The sequence below is a fragment of the Theropithecus gelada genome, chromosome 16, assembly GCF_003255815.1.
Source record: "Theropithecus gelada isolate Dixy chromosome 16, Tgel_1.0, whole genome shotgun sequence".
Taxonomy (NCBI): domain Eukaryota; kingdom Metazoa; phylum Chordata; class Mammalia; order Primates; family Cercopithecidae; genus Theropithecus; species Theropithecus gelada.
In genome coordinates this window covers 40,613,721-40,627,404 of record NC_037684.1, presented here as the reverse complement: position 1 = coordinate 40,627,404, position 13,684 = coordinate 40,613,721, and the positions used below count along the sequence as shown (strand labels likewise).

The following is a 13,684-nucleotide window of genomic DNA, read 5'->3' as shown; positions in this document are numbered from 1 at the left end:
TCCGCCTCAGCCTCCCAAAGTGCTGGGATTACAGGTGTGAGCCACCGCGCCCAGCTGAGATGTGTATTTTGAAAAATATTCGTTGTAAGACTAGTGAAATTCATAGTCTCAGAGAATGTTTTCTCTTATTGGGAATATATACATGATTAATTAGTAGCGATCTTGTATTCATGGTTAGACAAGGATGTAGGCATTAAGTTAAACTGCTTCTAAAATATTATTTTCTAAGTATTTATTTAATTGAAAAAATTTAAAACTAGGCTGGACATGGTGGCTCACAGTTGTAATCCCAGCACTTTGGGAGGCCAAGGCAAGTGGAACACCTGAGGTCAGGAGTTCAAGACCAGCTTGGCCAACATGGTGAAACTCCATCTCTGCTAAAAATACAAAAATTAGCCAGTTGTGGTGATGCGTGCCTGTAATCCCAGCTACTTGGGGGCTGAGGCAGGAGAATCACTTGAACCCGGGAGGCGGTGGTTGCAGTGAGCCGAGATCACACCACTGCCCTCCAGCCTGGGCAACAGAGCAAGACTCCGTCTCAAAAAAGACAAAACAAACAAACAAAAAAAACCAGTTAAAACTAATTACATTGCTATGGAACAGAGAACATTGTTAAATAAGTCTTAATAAAGTAAATAAAAATAGTAAGTTCTTGAACAACCAAAGCCATGTTTATTTTATATATTATTTTAGACAGCAAAGAACATTTTTATATTGAAATATTTGTTAAATTGTTCTTGAAAGCAGTTGTTTAATTCACAAAATCAGTGACATTTAGAGGGAAAAGTGATAAATATACTAGAAAGATGTTAAATGCTTTAAAATCATTTTGAACAATATTATGAATTTTTAAAATTTTAAAATAGTACTATAAAATTAACATATTGAATAAAGAAAATACTCAAGCTAAAACGTGAAATATTTTCACCTTAACCTCTGAATTCTAGTTTTATGTTATATTGGACAGCTGTATTGCTGATGTTAACATGCTTTTGAAACTTTGTCATATTGAGTGTAAAGTAGCTTCCATCAGGTGTCACTAGTGTGTTTTAGAGGAAACGAACCATTGTGGTTTGAGTTTTAAAAAGAAATATTAGTGGGATTTCTTGTGGTTTCAGTTTTTTACTTATTTTGAACTCAAGGATAGAGGTACCTTGCTAAATATTTGAAGATCAAATATCTGAGTTCATTCTATTTGATGATTGTCTTAAGCTACAGCTGATTGCAAGAAACAGAAACCAACCCAAAGTAGCTCAGGTAAAAATAGTTTTACTGGAATAAGGTCCAGGGAGGCCAGCTGGGTTGATGAGGGGAGCTGGATAGTTTTCTGGCCACTGTGTTTAAACCATGGAAGGTGCATAGCACAAAGTGCCTGGCCCATGGTAAATAGCCACGCCATGTGATGGTCTCAGCATCTCCCTCCAGGCCTATGGCTTCCTCTGTGTACCTGTTCCTTTGTCCTGCTTTTCTGTGAATTGGTCTTCTGATCACTGTACTCTTCTGTGTGTTTTAAGTAATCTAGCTAAAGGTCTCACTTTACCTCTCTGTCTGCACCCACGCCCCCACACCCCCCCGCCGCCCCCACCTCACATACACATACTGAAATTTCTGGGAAAAGAAATCCAGCCCCATATGAATCAAGTATGTTCCAGTGGGACACTTTCTTCCTGACATGAACACAAGGAAGGAAGAGACAGTCTCTGTGGCCCGCTAACCACAGGGCCATCAAGAAGCAGAGTGCCATACTCACAGAGCTCAGTGAAAAAGATGGCATGGTCCTCTGCCTCAAGGAGCTATCTAGTTTGGGAAATAAGATTAACATACATAAAGCAATAACAATCAATATTAAATGGCATAAAACTAAGTGCTAAATGTGCAGTATAGACACTGTACCCTTAAAGATGGTGGAGTAGTTGGGAGAAAACTTTGTACAAGAGGAACTAACTCACCTCTCTGTTATCGCCCTCTGTTGTCTAATATTAACCTTTTACTACGTTCAGAGGAGACTAATGAGGAAATGCTTCCCATTTTTGTCCTTTCCTACCTGTATCAGTTAGGGTAAAGGCTAAGTCGTTGTCCCAAAGAGACCCCAAAGTACAGTGCCTTAAATAAGATAGAAACTTATTTTTCTTTCACCTAATTGGCTGGTTCACACTATCTGAGTAGCTTTGCTTCACAAAGTCATTGAAGGGCCCAAGGTCCTTCTACTGTGTCCCACTGTCCTCTAAAGGCTTGTCTTTGTTTGCGTAGTCAAAGCTAGGTTTCTGCCATGAAAGTGTTTCAAGGCAAGTGGCTTATCTTCAAGCTAGAGATGACACAGAAATTGCATGCACACTTTTGCTTATATCTAATTAAGCCAAGTTTAGTTACTTGGCCATACTCAGCTGCAAGGGAAGCTGGGAAATGTAGTTACTAGATGAGCAACCACGTGTCCAATTTAAGCTTAGTGTAGTGGGTGGGGTTTCTGTACCTAAAAGGAAGCAGGGAAAGCACGGAAACCAAGAGATTGTTACTAGTCTCTCCTATGCCCTCCTAGTCTTTCCCCACCTGTTTAAATCCTTCAGGACTCATCCCCGGTTTCATCTTCCCTGTGTAGATTCCCTCCTGGCTCTCCCAGAACTCCCTTAGGACCTATCAGCATTCATTGTTCCACTTCTATTGTTATTTAGCCTTGCCATGGGTTTCTATCTTATTTCCACAATAAAATGATAAGTTTTTGAAGGGCTGCTCTAACCAACTGTATACTTTCATGGGTATAGCACAGCAGTGAATACATAGTAAGTGCTCAATAAATATTTATTGGATTGAGATGGCAGTTTAAGGTTTTGGATGGGTAAATGGGCAAATTCCAGATATGAGAAGCAACCTGTGAGAAAGCAGGAAAAGCACACTGACCATGGCTCACCTGACTGTTTAATTAAATGGAAGGTCTGTGAGAATATCCAGAATTTATTTGAAAAGACGTAGAGGTGGAAAATAAGGAAGACTTCAAAGAGCAGAGAACGTAATAGGGTCACAAAAAACTTAAAAAATACTGACACAGGAATAGAAACACAGTTCAGTGGAACATGAAGACTAGAAAGCCCAGATACAGATTTCAATGCACAAAAGAATTTAGTAATAATAGAAGTATGACCAGCATAGAAGGGATGGATTATTCAATAAATGATTATTTAATTAATTATTCAAGGGAAAAATAAATGAACAGTTATATCTTTACCTAATGCCACATAACAAAATAAATTGCAGATAGATTATAAAATTTTAATTTGAAACAGGAAACCCTTAAAGATTCACAAAAAGATGTAAATATTTACCTGACTTTGCATAGGAACTAGTTCATGGATTTGCTTAGTAAAATCTAAAACATTTGTTGACAAAGTGGAAGCATTATAAATAACATTAAAAGGGAAATCACGAAACAGGTAAAAATATTTGCAACATGTGACAAAAGAATAGTATTCTTCATATGTAAAAAGTGCCTACAAAATAATAGGAAAAAACAATAGAATAGTATGTCCAATAGAATAATGGACAAAGATAGTCTGCAAATAGGTAATAAACAGGGAAAAACTGTTCCTACACACCAACTATCAAGGAAATGCAAATTGTAACCACAACAAGATAATTATTTGCTTAATAAAATAGGCTAAGGTTTTAAACAGTCATAATGCCAGTGTTGTGATGGGGTATGGCAGTGGCAGACATGACTGGCTGAGTACACATGGGCAGCATCTTCCCGCGGAGCAGTTTGGCCACAGTTGTTAGAAGCTTTGGACACCTAGGGATTTATCCTAGGAAACAGCTGTGAAATACATGAATTCGTATAGCTCGTACATCCCATTGTACACCTAGGCATTTATCCTGAGGAAGTAGCCATGGATATTTAGAAATATTTACCTGGAACATCACAGTCCAGAGAAGGGAAAAATTGACGATAATGAAAATTTCTAAAAATGAGACATTACCTAAGTAAGTTATGAAATACTCTAAATCCAGTACTTAGGGAAAAATAAAACAACAACTTAAGGCCTATCTCGGTATTCAGAAGTATGAATGACTTACTTTCTTCTTTGAACTTTTCTGAAATTTTCAAATTGTCCTCAGTGAATTTGTATTGTTTATAATCCAGTAAAATGTTATATAAAGTTTTAAAAGATTGAAAAGAAAAGCATTTATTTGAAAGCAAGCTATGGGTTTAGTGAGCAATAAAATTGGTTAGGAAAGATGGAGTCAAATTTTAAGGAACCTTGAAAGTCAGGCAGATTATAGGAAATGTGAAGTCATTTACAGTCCCCCCACACACACCTTATTCCATGTTACTCAGTATATAATACAAGGAAGGGTAGCATTGTAAACAAATGGAATCCCATGGCACTGTTACTTAGCTCAGTAATAAAAGCTGTTTTGACCAGGAGTCTGGATATGCAGCTCCTTTTTATTTAAGAGAGAGCGTGTGCCTGTTTACAAACTATGAGCAGTTACTAGAATAAATATCAAAGTGTACAGTTACACAAACTACTTTATTTTTCAGCAAGCCTTCAGATTTGAACTTTAGTTTTTATATGTTAGCTATTCCACTTCTCATGGCTGTTTTATGTGTCTATAAGATAGAGACGTTTGGTTGGATGTGTTGTGATTTCAGCATTCTGTGGCAGAAGGTGTCTGTCCTTGTGGCTATACTGTCCCCGTGTTCCTGGAGATGAGAGCCAGTTCTGACACACTGAGTGAATGAGGCACATGAACATTGCTGGGCTCATCCTTAAATCAGTGTCACTGTTCTCTGCTTTTAGCGCCACCCAAGACTGTCAAACCCCCTGAGGATCAACTGAAGTCGGAGAACCTCGAGGTGTCCAGTTCCTTCAACTACAGTGTGCTGCAGCATCTCGGCCAGTTTCCACCCCTTATGCCCAACAAGCAGATCGCGGAGTCAGCCAATAGCAGTATCCCCCAGAGCTCTGCAGGGGGCAAGCCTGCCATGTCCTATGCCAGCGCTCTGCGGGCCCCTCCAAAGCCCAGGCCCCCTCCTGAGCAGGCCAAGAAGAGTAGCGACCCTCTGTCTCTCTTCCAGGAACTGAGCCTGGGAAGCTCATCTGGCAGCAATGGCTTTTACTCATATTTTAAATAATCACTTTTTTTCCCCCTCAAGGGAGAATGTTTTAATTTCTGTTTGTATCAGTAGAATTAAGGTAGTTGGACTTCATCTATAGATGCACAGTTCCCTTTGTTTTAATATTAAATATGTTCTCACTTAATTGCTTTGCTGCTAGACTTGCAACTAATTTTTTTAAAGTATATTCCATTATTTTGCATTTTTGATGTGTCAAAACTTTGACAGCTTTTATGTAGAATAAAAACAAATTTTTAAATTTGTGTATTGTTACATGTTTGCATCAAGCTAGCAGCCAAGAGGTTAATTGTGCAACTATTAAAAAAAAAAAAAAAAGTTTGTCTAAAATGTATTTAAAAAGAAAAAAAAATTGTAAGTAGCATTTACATTTATTCAATATATTACCATATGCTGGGTTTCTGTACCAGAAATGGCCAGTTGATGTACAAATGTATGTTATTTTTGCTTAAATTCATTTAATTTTTTTTTAAAATAAAGGGGCAGCATCTTCTAAGTACTTTATCAGCTTTTTTTTTTTTTTTTTTTTTTTTTTTTTGTGACACGATGCTGCGTTCTAAAACTTTTATAGTTTTAGACTATGTATGATGTGTTGTTGTAATCTCCATCCACCATAGGATAGAGTTAAAGGCATTCTTTTTGCAGGCATATTTTGTATGCCACTGTTTTTTGAAATGTGAAAAAAACGTTGGCATACTTAGTTATTTTTTGGACAAGCTACACTTCAAGCTTGTTTTTAATGTTAATTTGATAGTGTGTTTTTTTTTTTTTTTTAAACAAATCAAGAAGCTGAAAAATTTTTAGGATTGTTGGTGCTTAGTAGACTTGATAACTATTTTAAAAATGCGTGAATTTAGTACAATTCTTTTTTTCTCACTATGCATGTGTAAATGTTTGTAACCTGGCTTCCCTCTTCTCCAGTGGTATAAAGAATTGTGCCGCTTTAAGGTTTGGGTTTTTTTCCCTCCAGTAAAAATTTTGGTACCTTATTTGATGTTTACATTAAAATGTGACATTATATGTGGCAATTCAAATATTTTGCTAGCTGTCTTGTTTGAGGAAGACCATTAAAGAAGAAATATAATGTTTGTCAAAAATGTATCAAAATTCATCAGAATCTGGGGCAGAAAACTACCCTTGTTTTTCATGTCTTTCAATTCTTCTAAAATTCTCCTATTGAACTTGTACACAATATAAAATTTAATAAGCCATCTTAAATATTCTACCATCTAAAAATTGCTTTGAATGAATTTTGGTAAAATCCAAAGGAAAATGTTTACCCTCTTGAAACTTTTGGTCTTGTCACACATTTAAAGCAATATATGTCCTTATTTTCCTGACCTAGTAATACTACTTTTGTATTTCAGAGGTATCTTGAAACTACAGTATAAACTTTTAAAAAATAATAAGACGAGGCTGGGAAACCTTTCAAATGAACCCAATCTTCCTGATGATCCATTCAAAAACAGGTTTTTGGAAGACCACTTTTGATAGGCCATCCTATAATCAAAGTACATTTTTTAAAAACCAGGTTGAGAAGTGGCAAAGGTAAAGAAAAATTACTGACATTTCTTCTATGATTGGAGTTTAGTTTATGTTGGCCAGCTACAGCCCCTTTTAATCCTCAGACAATTTGGGATAAAAGAGTGCCTTTGGTTAATGGTTAGCAAGCTCCAGGACAAGCGCCGCGTGCCTCTTTTATTCAGCTCTACCTTTCTGCTAAGAGTGCGGTTCATTTGTGTGTGGCTTCGCGTTACAGGCTGTGGGTCTCTGTGTAAGGTGGCAGACATAGACTTGTAAACTGCAGACGTGTTAATGGTTAGTATAAATCACAGTTGGAAAACTGAGCCAGCAAGTTCCAGCACCACACTTTCTCTATATGATGTCAGATCACCACATTTAGCAATGTCAAATTTTACTCAACATACTTTAGTAGGAAGAAAAGAAGAAAAAGTTTTGCCATGTAGCTATGTACTTTTAAGTCTATGACAAAACTCAAGACATAGTCTGAATGAAAATTAGATCTCCCCGATGTGAGGATGTTATCATTTTCCCATCAGTGATTATCCACCCCCCGGCCCCCACCCCAGTACACAGGACTACAACGCAAGCTAGATAAGTGTTCAAAAGCAATCTGATAATATGAAGACAGAATTGTCAAGTCAAGGCTTTCAGTTGACCCCTTGTCATGAGGTTATTGCCTAATTTTCTGTTTTCTATACTTGAATCTTTAAAAAATATCAGTTTTTAAATTATTTATATTTATATTTAGTTAAGGGTCATGGGGTCATGTATGCACCCCCATTACCTTATATAAATATGTTGATGATAGAAGCTTTGGATAAGGAGTCTATTAAGTTGTCATGACATCCTTGTTCTAAGCAGTTATTTCTAAAAACTAAAAATAATAGCTACTTATTGGCCCACCTCTCTGCTGTGAGTATATGAGTGCTCCTCATTCCTTATCATTTCCATAGCCAGTCAAGGATTCTCATGTTGCTTCCATCTGATACTCTTCTTAGATTCTGCATCAAATGCTTATTTTGACTTATAACAAGCTTATTCTTCCTCAGCATTACATAATGCCATCTTTGTAACCGTGCTTTAAAGAACCTGCTCATTACGCATAGTATCTTAGAACATTTTGAACAAGTCTTGTGTAAGAATCATTGCAAGTTTCCATCAAAATGAGGCATGTCTCCTGAGTACAGCTGATGTTCTTTGGGTATTACTTGAGTAGTAGTAGCAAGTACCCATAAATCAGATTTATGAAACATAATTTATATACTAGGTTCAACCCTTATATATGCATATATATGTATAGTATATGTATATATGTATATAAATTTTTTTTTCCAGAAAACTTGATGATAGCGCTCAGATAATACCAAGTATTACCAGCCTCCATTTCTTCAGAACAGATTTTTTTCTAAGTGAGGTTAATTATTCACATAATGTCTTTTTACGTCTTTGTCCTTTGTGTCACTCTGAAGTTTTCTTTTTCTTGCCAGGATATTTTGTTTCACTTTTTAATTTCAGTGCTACTTGAGATTTTCCTTTTTTTTAACCTTAAAGACCGTATTTTAGATGATAGAGTTTGTAAAGTAGAGCCTTCATGCTGAAAAACTTCTTTTCATGATCTAAAAATGGTATTTTGTTACGATTTGAAGAATCTCATTCCGTGTAACATGGATATTTTCTGGTGTGTTTTTAAAGGGGCTTTTGGTTGTCATTTGGACATATGCTTTGCCAAAATGTTATAGCAGAACTTTGTTTTTGATTAATCAGTAGTTAATTATTGACCATTTAAACTAACATGACCTTAATTTTCCTTTCCTCACACAGATATGCTTTCTATCCAGGTCATTTTTTACACGTGAAATAACAAACTGCTTTGTGTAGGTTTTTTTTTTTTTTAATCATCAGATTTTAGAATAAGTTTAGGTTCGATGTAAACATCAACTGGTCTTTTCAGTTCAGAGAACTGCAGAATACGTACAATAAGCAGAATTCCCACTGAATAAGCATTGCCTAATTAAACATAGCAATTTCTAAGACCTATTTATGAAAATACTCTCCTCTTTTATGGAGGCAATGGAGCTGCTGAGAAAGCTAACTGAATTTCCCAACTTTGGGATAATTAATATATAGTATTGTGTTGCTCTAGTGTAGTTGATTTTATGTGTTTAATATTTTTCATGTCAAGAGCAAAGCTGCAGACGTAAAAGGTATTTCTCTAGCCCCCTTAGCTACAGCGAGCCACCTTTGTTAAGAGTTCAGGGTGTGAAGAACAATTTCAAGATAAATTTTAGTATTTCAACTATCGTTATTAAGAAAATTAGACTTACTGAAATACTCATTTAAAAACAGACACCTTCTATAGCATTGTTTTATAGTGGAGTTGTTTTTAAAAAGGGAATCCCAGAAAGAATCTATAAAAATACAAGGTTAAAACTTTAAATGTATTGAAAGATACAGATTGGTGCTTTCAGATGTTATGTAGGCTAGCCATCGTTTTTTGTTTTTTTCCCTCCAGCTCCTCAATGATAGTAATTTGTCTTTTATGATTTACCAGACATTATTTCTTGCTTACCATCCCCTTAACATATGAAAATCCTTAATTTCTACTGTCACGCTATATGTCTTCCTGAATCTCAAGGTATAAATGTCTTAATGGATCTGATTTGTCTCCACTCTTTGCCATCTGATCCACATTCAAACCGTCTAGAAATTAGAAAGAATAGCTAATGTTCTAACTATGATTTCTGGTTCAAAATATCCCGTAGTGGTGCCAATCACTTATAAAGACACCATCTCGATCTTGAAAGAGTAACTGGCATGTTAGTCTTGAAAGCGCTCGTTATGATACGCTCCTCAGATTTCCCATCTGCTTGAGGATGGACATTTATTAGCTGAGACTTTAAAACTGCTAAAGTCACACTTTCTACTTTCATACCTGTTTAATTAGTAATGTCAAGACCATTGTTGCAAGGAGTGAATCTTATTAAACACATTGTTACTACTTTAAACTAGAATATGAGGTTCAAGAGATTTTAAAACAATTGTAACATTTAAAATTTTTGAACCAATTGAAAATGTCTACTTTGGAGTGGACTTTAAGGAAACAGTCACCGGAGTTTCTAAAAATTTTGGGGAGGGAGGTACCTAATAGAAGAATCTAGACTTAGAAATGTGAACTGTGTTTAAATTCCAAACCCAGTTCTGCAGTGGTCGTCTAAAGCGTCTAAAACTGGAGTGTTAAGAAAACCCAGAGACATTCATATAGTTTCAGTTATCAGAGTATTAGACCAGATTTTATTTGCAATTTGTTCAACAGAGAGATTTTTATTTTGATACAGATATTAAGCATAAAGCATAGTAAGTTTTATATAATTCTATGAGTTCATTAAACAATATTATGAAATTTTCATTATGTTCGTGGGGAGTCTTTTTAACTGTTTCTACCTCATATATGAGGTCTCTTCTGTATTTTACTTTGCATACTAGCATGTGATTGCCTGCCTTAGAACTATGTAGAGGAGGGGAAATCAATATTACCTTTTAAGAAATTTTTGATTTTATGAAGTGTTTTCATTAATACTTTTTTAATGTTTGAGAAGTAAAGGGGAAAGGGTGGCAAATTACATAGGTTGCAACACAGAGTAGAAGTCATATAGTACTATTTACAAATCTGTCCTGTTTTAAGATTTTAGAATTGTGAACAGGATGGAGCAATGGTTCTTAAACTTTAGCCAGTATCAGAATTGCCTTGTGGTCTTGTTAAAATTCAGATAGCTGGATCCACCCCCAGCATTTCTGATTTTGGTCTGGAGCCTGATAATTTGCATTTCCAACAAGTTTCCAGGCGATGCTGATGCTGCCAGTCCAGGAACCACACTTTGAAAATCACTGGTCTGATTCTCACGGTTTGAAAGTCTCAGAGACCTTCAGAGTCTGAATGTCTTTTCAACCATGCATTTATTTACTCAGTGTAAAAAACTGATCTCTGGAGACATTTTTATAAATCTGGTGCCATGAGTGGAACATTTGTGGAGAAAGGTCTCCATGGAGCGACAGGCCCTTGGATTGACCACCATCCCTCCTCCCTCTCACCCCTGCTGGGATCTGCACTGCTCTTCCGCAGTAGGGTGAAGGAGCTCTTTGGTTTTAGGGTGAGTTTGCTTTTGTGTACACTGCTGCCTGGGCATTGGTCTAGAAGCTGTGCATTTGTTTGGTGTGCTTAGAGTCAATCTTGATCCACATGCATGGAAGTGAGAATCCTGGAAAGAAGCCATCAGAATGCCATGAGAATGCACCTAGCATGTATCGAGGCACTGAGTGCAGCAGTCCCTGTCCTACGATGGCAGTGGCCTGGAGCATCGAAAACAACAGATAATCCTTAAATAATAGTTTTGTTTTGTTTTGTTTTGTTTTTTGGGACGGAGTCTTGCTCTGTCACCCAGGCTGGAGTGCAGTGGCGTGATCTAGGCTCACTGCAACCTCCGCCTCCTGGGTTCAAGTGATTCTCCTGCCTCAGCCTCCCGAGTAGTTGGGACTACAGGTGTGCGCCACCACACCCAGCTAATTTTTGTATTTTTTAGTAGAGACGGGGTTTCACCATGTTGGTCAGGATGGTCTCCATCTCTTGACCTCATGATCTTGCCTGCCTTGGCTTCCCAAAGTGCTGGGATTACAGGCATGAGCCACCGCGCCCGGCCAATGTTTAGTTTTTATGGTTATTTTTTTTTTGGCGGGGGGAGGGTGGTGAGGGCAAAGGATTTGTTTTTCAAATTATGTGTTTCTCAGGTTAACAAAGTTATTTTAGATTCTCTGGCATGCCAGCAGGTGTTAGAGAGAGCCTGAAGTGTTATATATGGCAGAAAATAAATGTCTCTGATTACTTTGCTACCTTTAAAAAAAATCTATGTGTGTTTGCAAAACAGCCTAGGGGGATCTGCCACCTGCACAGCATGGATTATTCATAAGTCATAGATGCACATGTATGGGCACTTATTTTTGAGAAAGAAACTGCCTATAATATAATAAACCTGTCAGGTCTTTGGGTAGTTTTTAATTTGTGTGTTGTTGCTGTGTTATCTGGACTGCATCTTGGGGGGTATTGGGCTCTGCTTCTGGTTTTTAGTTTGGCTTTGAATTTACTGAGATACTAGAAAGACAAAAAAAAAATCTATTTTTAAGGTAATAGAATACAGAATGACTTAGGTGTAAAAGTACACGTGAAGACCGTCGTAGAATATACAGCTTTGGAGTTTTCTTAAGACACAGTCCTTCCTGCTGAAAAGGCTCGCTAACCTTCGGAGAGGATTGTTTATATTTTCAGCCTAGGTTCCTTTATGCAGTCCCAACTTAGGGGGAGCTTTGGTTTATTTACACTTCGCTTTGCACGATACCTTGTATGCGAAGACCTCTTTATATCTTTCAGTAGGTCAGAGGGCTCTTTGTCCTGGTTGAAGTCCCAAAGTGTCAGTGCAGCTGAGAATGTCTCTCAGCCTCCCCCTTTACAGAGGAAGGGTCCTGGATTTTCATAAATCCAGACCATGCCTGCTTCCTATAAATCCATGTATATGACATTGTACTGTATCTGATTCCTGTGCCAGTCATCTGACTTGATCCTTTAAACCCCATAAAGGTACTGGCTATATGTAGTAGTTGTATCCTAGGTAAATATGGTGATTAAAATACTTCTCTTCTAAATTATAAAGATAATGAGTTCTGCATTTTATTAAAGGGTCCTGTTATTAGTGACACAGGATTTTTTTTTTTTAATGCTTCATACATATAGTTCTTATCTAAACTTGTTCAGCTAACTTCATAGATCAGTTACTTAGCAAATTCATACTGGGTCTTATTTTGGGAAATCTTCCTGAGGGAAGCTGTACAAAATTGAGGTAGTCAGGTTCATCTCTTCAAAGTACCAGTTATACAGCCATCTAAATAAGCATAATTTGTGGCAAAATTATAACAATGTTTTTTCTTTGCAGTAAACGATACCTCATCTAAGAGGCTCTAATACCTAAAGAGTTTATCCTTAAAAGGAAAAGTGACTTTGTACCATAAAATAACCCCAAAGCCACTCTCTAGGGTTTTTATTTTCTTCTTTCTTTGTCTTTATCTTTTCTAACTTAGTTTTGGAATTACGTTAGCTACTTTGGTTCCATAGAACAAGTTTTCAACTTGGGGTCTACAGTTCCTACAGTGTGCTCATTGTCTCAGTGAAGTTCTTTTGTTTTCAAAGATTCATGGTAACACAAAATGTATTTTACTGCTACAACTAAAATGTATTTATAATAAAATGCCTTTTTAATAATTTGGAGATGTGTTTATTATGTGTGAACTGTAATTCTCTGCTTCCTTCTGCTCTTAAGGTCAAAGGTCTGACTGAAGTTAAGCACAGCCCTTTGATTTTATTCCTGATAGTAAATGGTAAAACGAATGTAACTGAGAACTCAGTGTGAATTTGTAAAGTTGTAATTCTACTTTCCAGAAATTTGTGACTTGGCTTAAATCCCCAAACTTCAGCAGTAATGCTTTTAAGACTTAAAAGTGTTACCTGAAAGTTTAAAGATCTCTAGTGGTCAGTGAGAAAATAAGCCCTTTTCAAAGAGTCATTCAACATACATCTTACGAATTTAAGAAAATTATCCTGAATTACTTTTAACACATCACTTAGTTGTTAATGCAGCCCGGAATTTATTTGAGAACTCATAAACCTAGTTTGTAGCAATATATTATGTAGGTATAGTCACGTACTTCACAGTAATGTGTGACAAGCATTAATTCAACAATCCAAAACAAACAAAAAAAAATTGCTGGTTGTGCAGAAAATTGTCCTAAGTCAAGGTCTTGTTTTTCTTGGGGAAATAAGTCTTTGCATCTGCCATGATGTGATTTTGAGAAGCATTAGCAGGTCACAGAAGGCTTTGTGTGCCCTGGCTATTTTATTTTTAACATCCTATTAATGTGGCACCATAAATCTAGCTTGAATATACTGTGCTTCAAGTTTGTAAATGTAAGTAGATGGGACGGTCAGCCTTT

General features: G+C 36.6%; 1 protein-coding gene across 3 annotated transcripts in view; it reads left to right on the top strand.

Moving 5' to 3' along the window:
- The window catches only part of HELZ (helicase with zinc finger), a 179,721-nt gene extending 166,761 nt beyond the window's left edge, over positions 1 to 12,960 (top strand). For 2 of the 3 annotated variants that reach the window (XM_025362530.1, XM_025362532.1), the window contains exon 33: positions 4,794 to 12,960. In XM_025362530.1, the coding sequence (XP_025218315.1) occupies positions 4,794 to 5,128 (335 nt within the window). In that variant the 3' untranslated portion in view covers positions 5,129 to 12,960. The remainder of the gene's footprint in view (positions 1 to 4,793) is intronic. The other variant, XM_025362531.1, reaches the window with a different exon arrangement.
- The last annotated feature ends 724 nt before the right edge of the window (positions 12,961 to 13,684 follow it).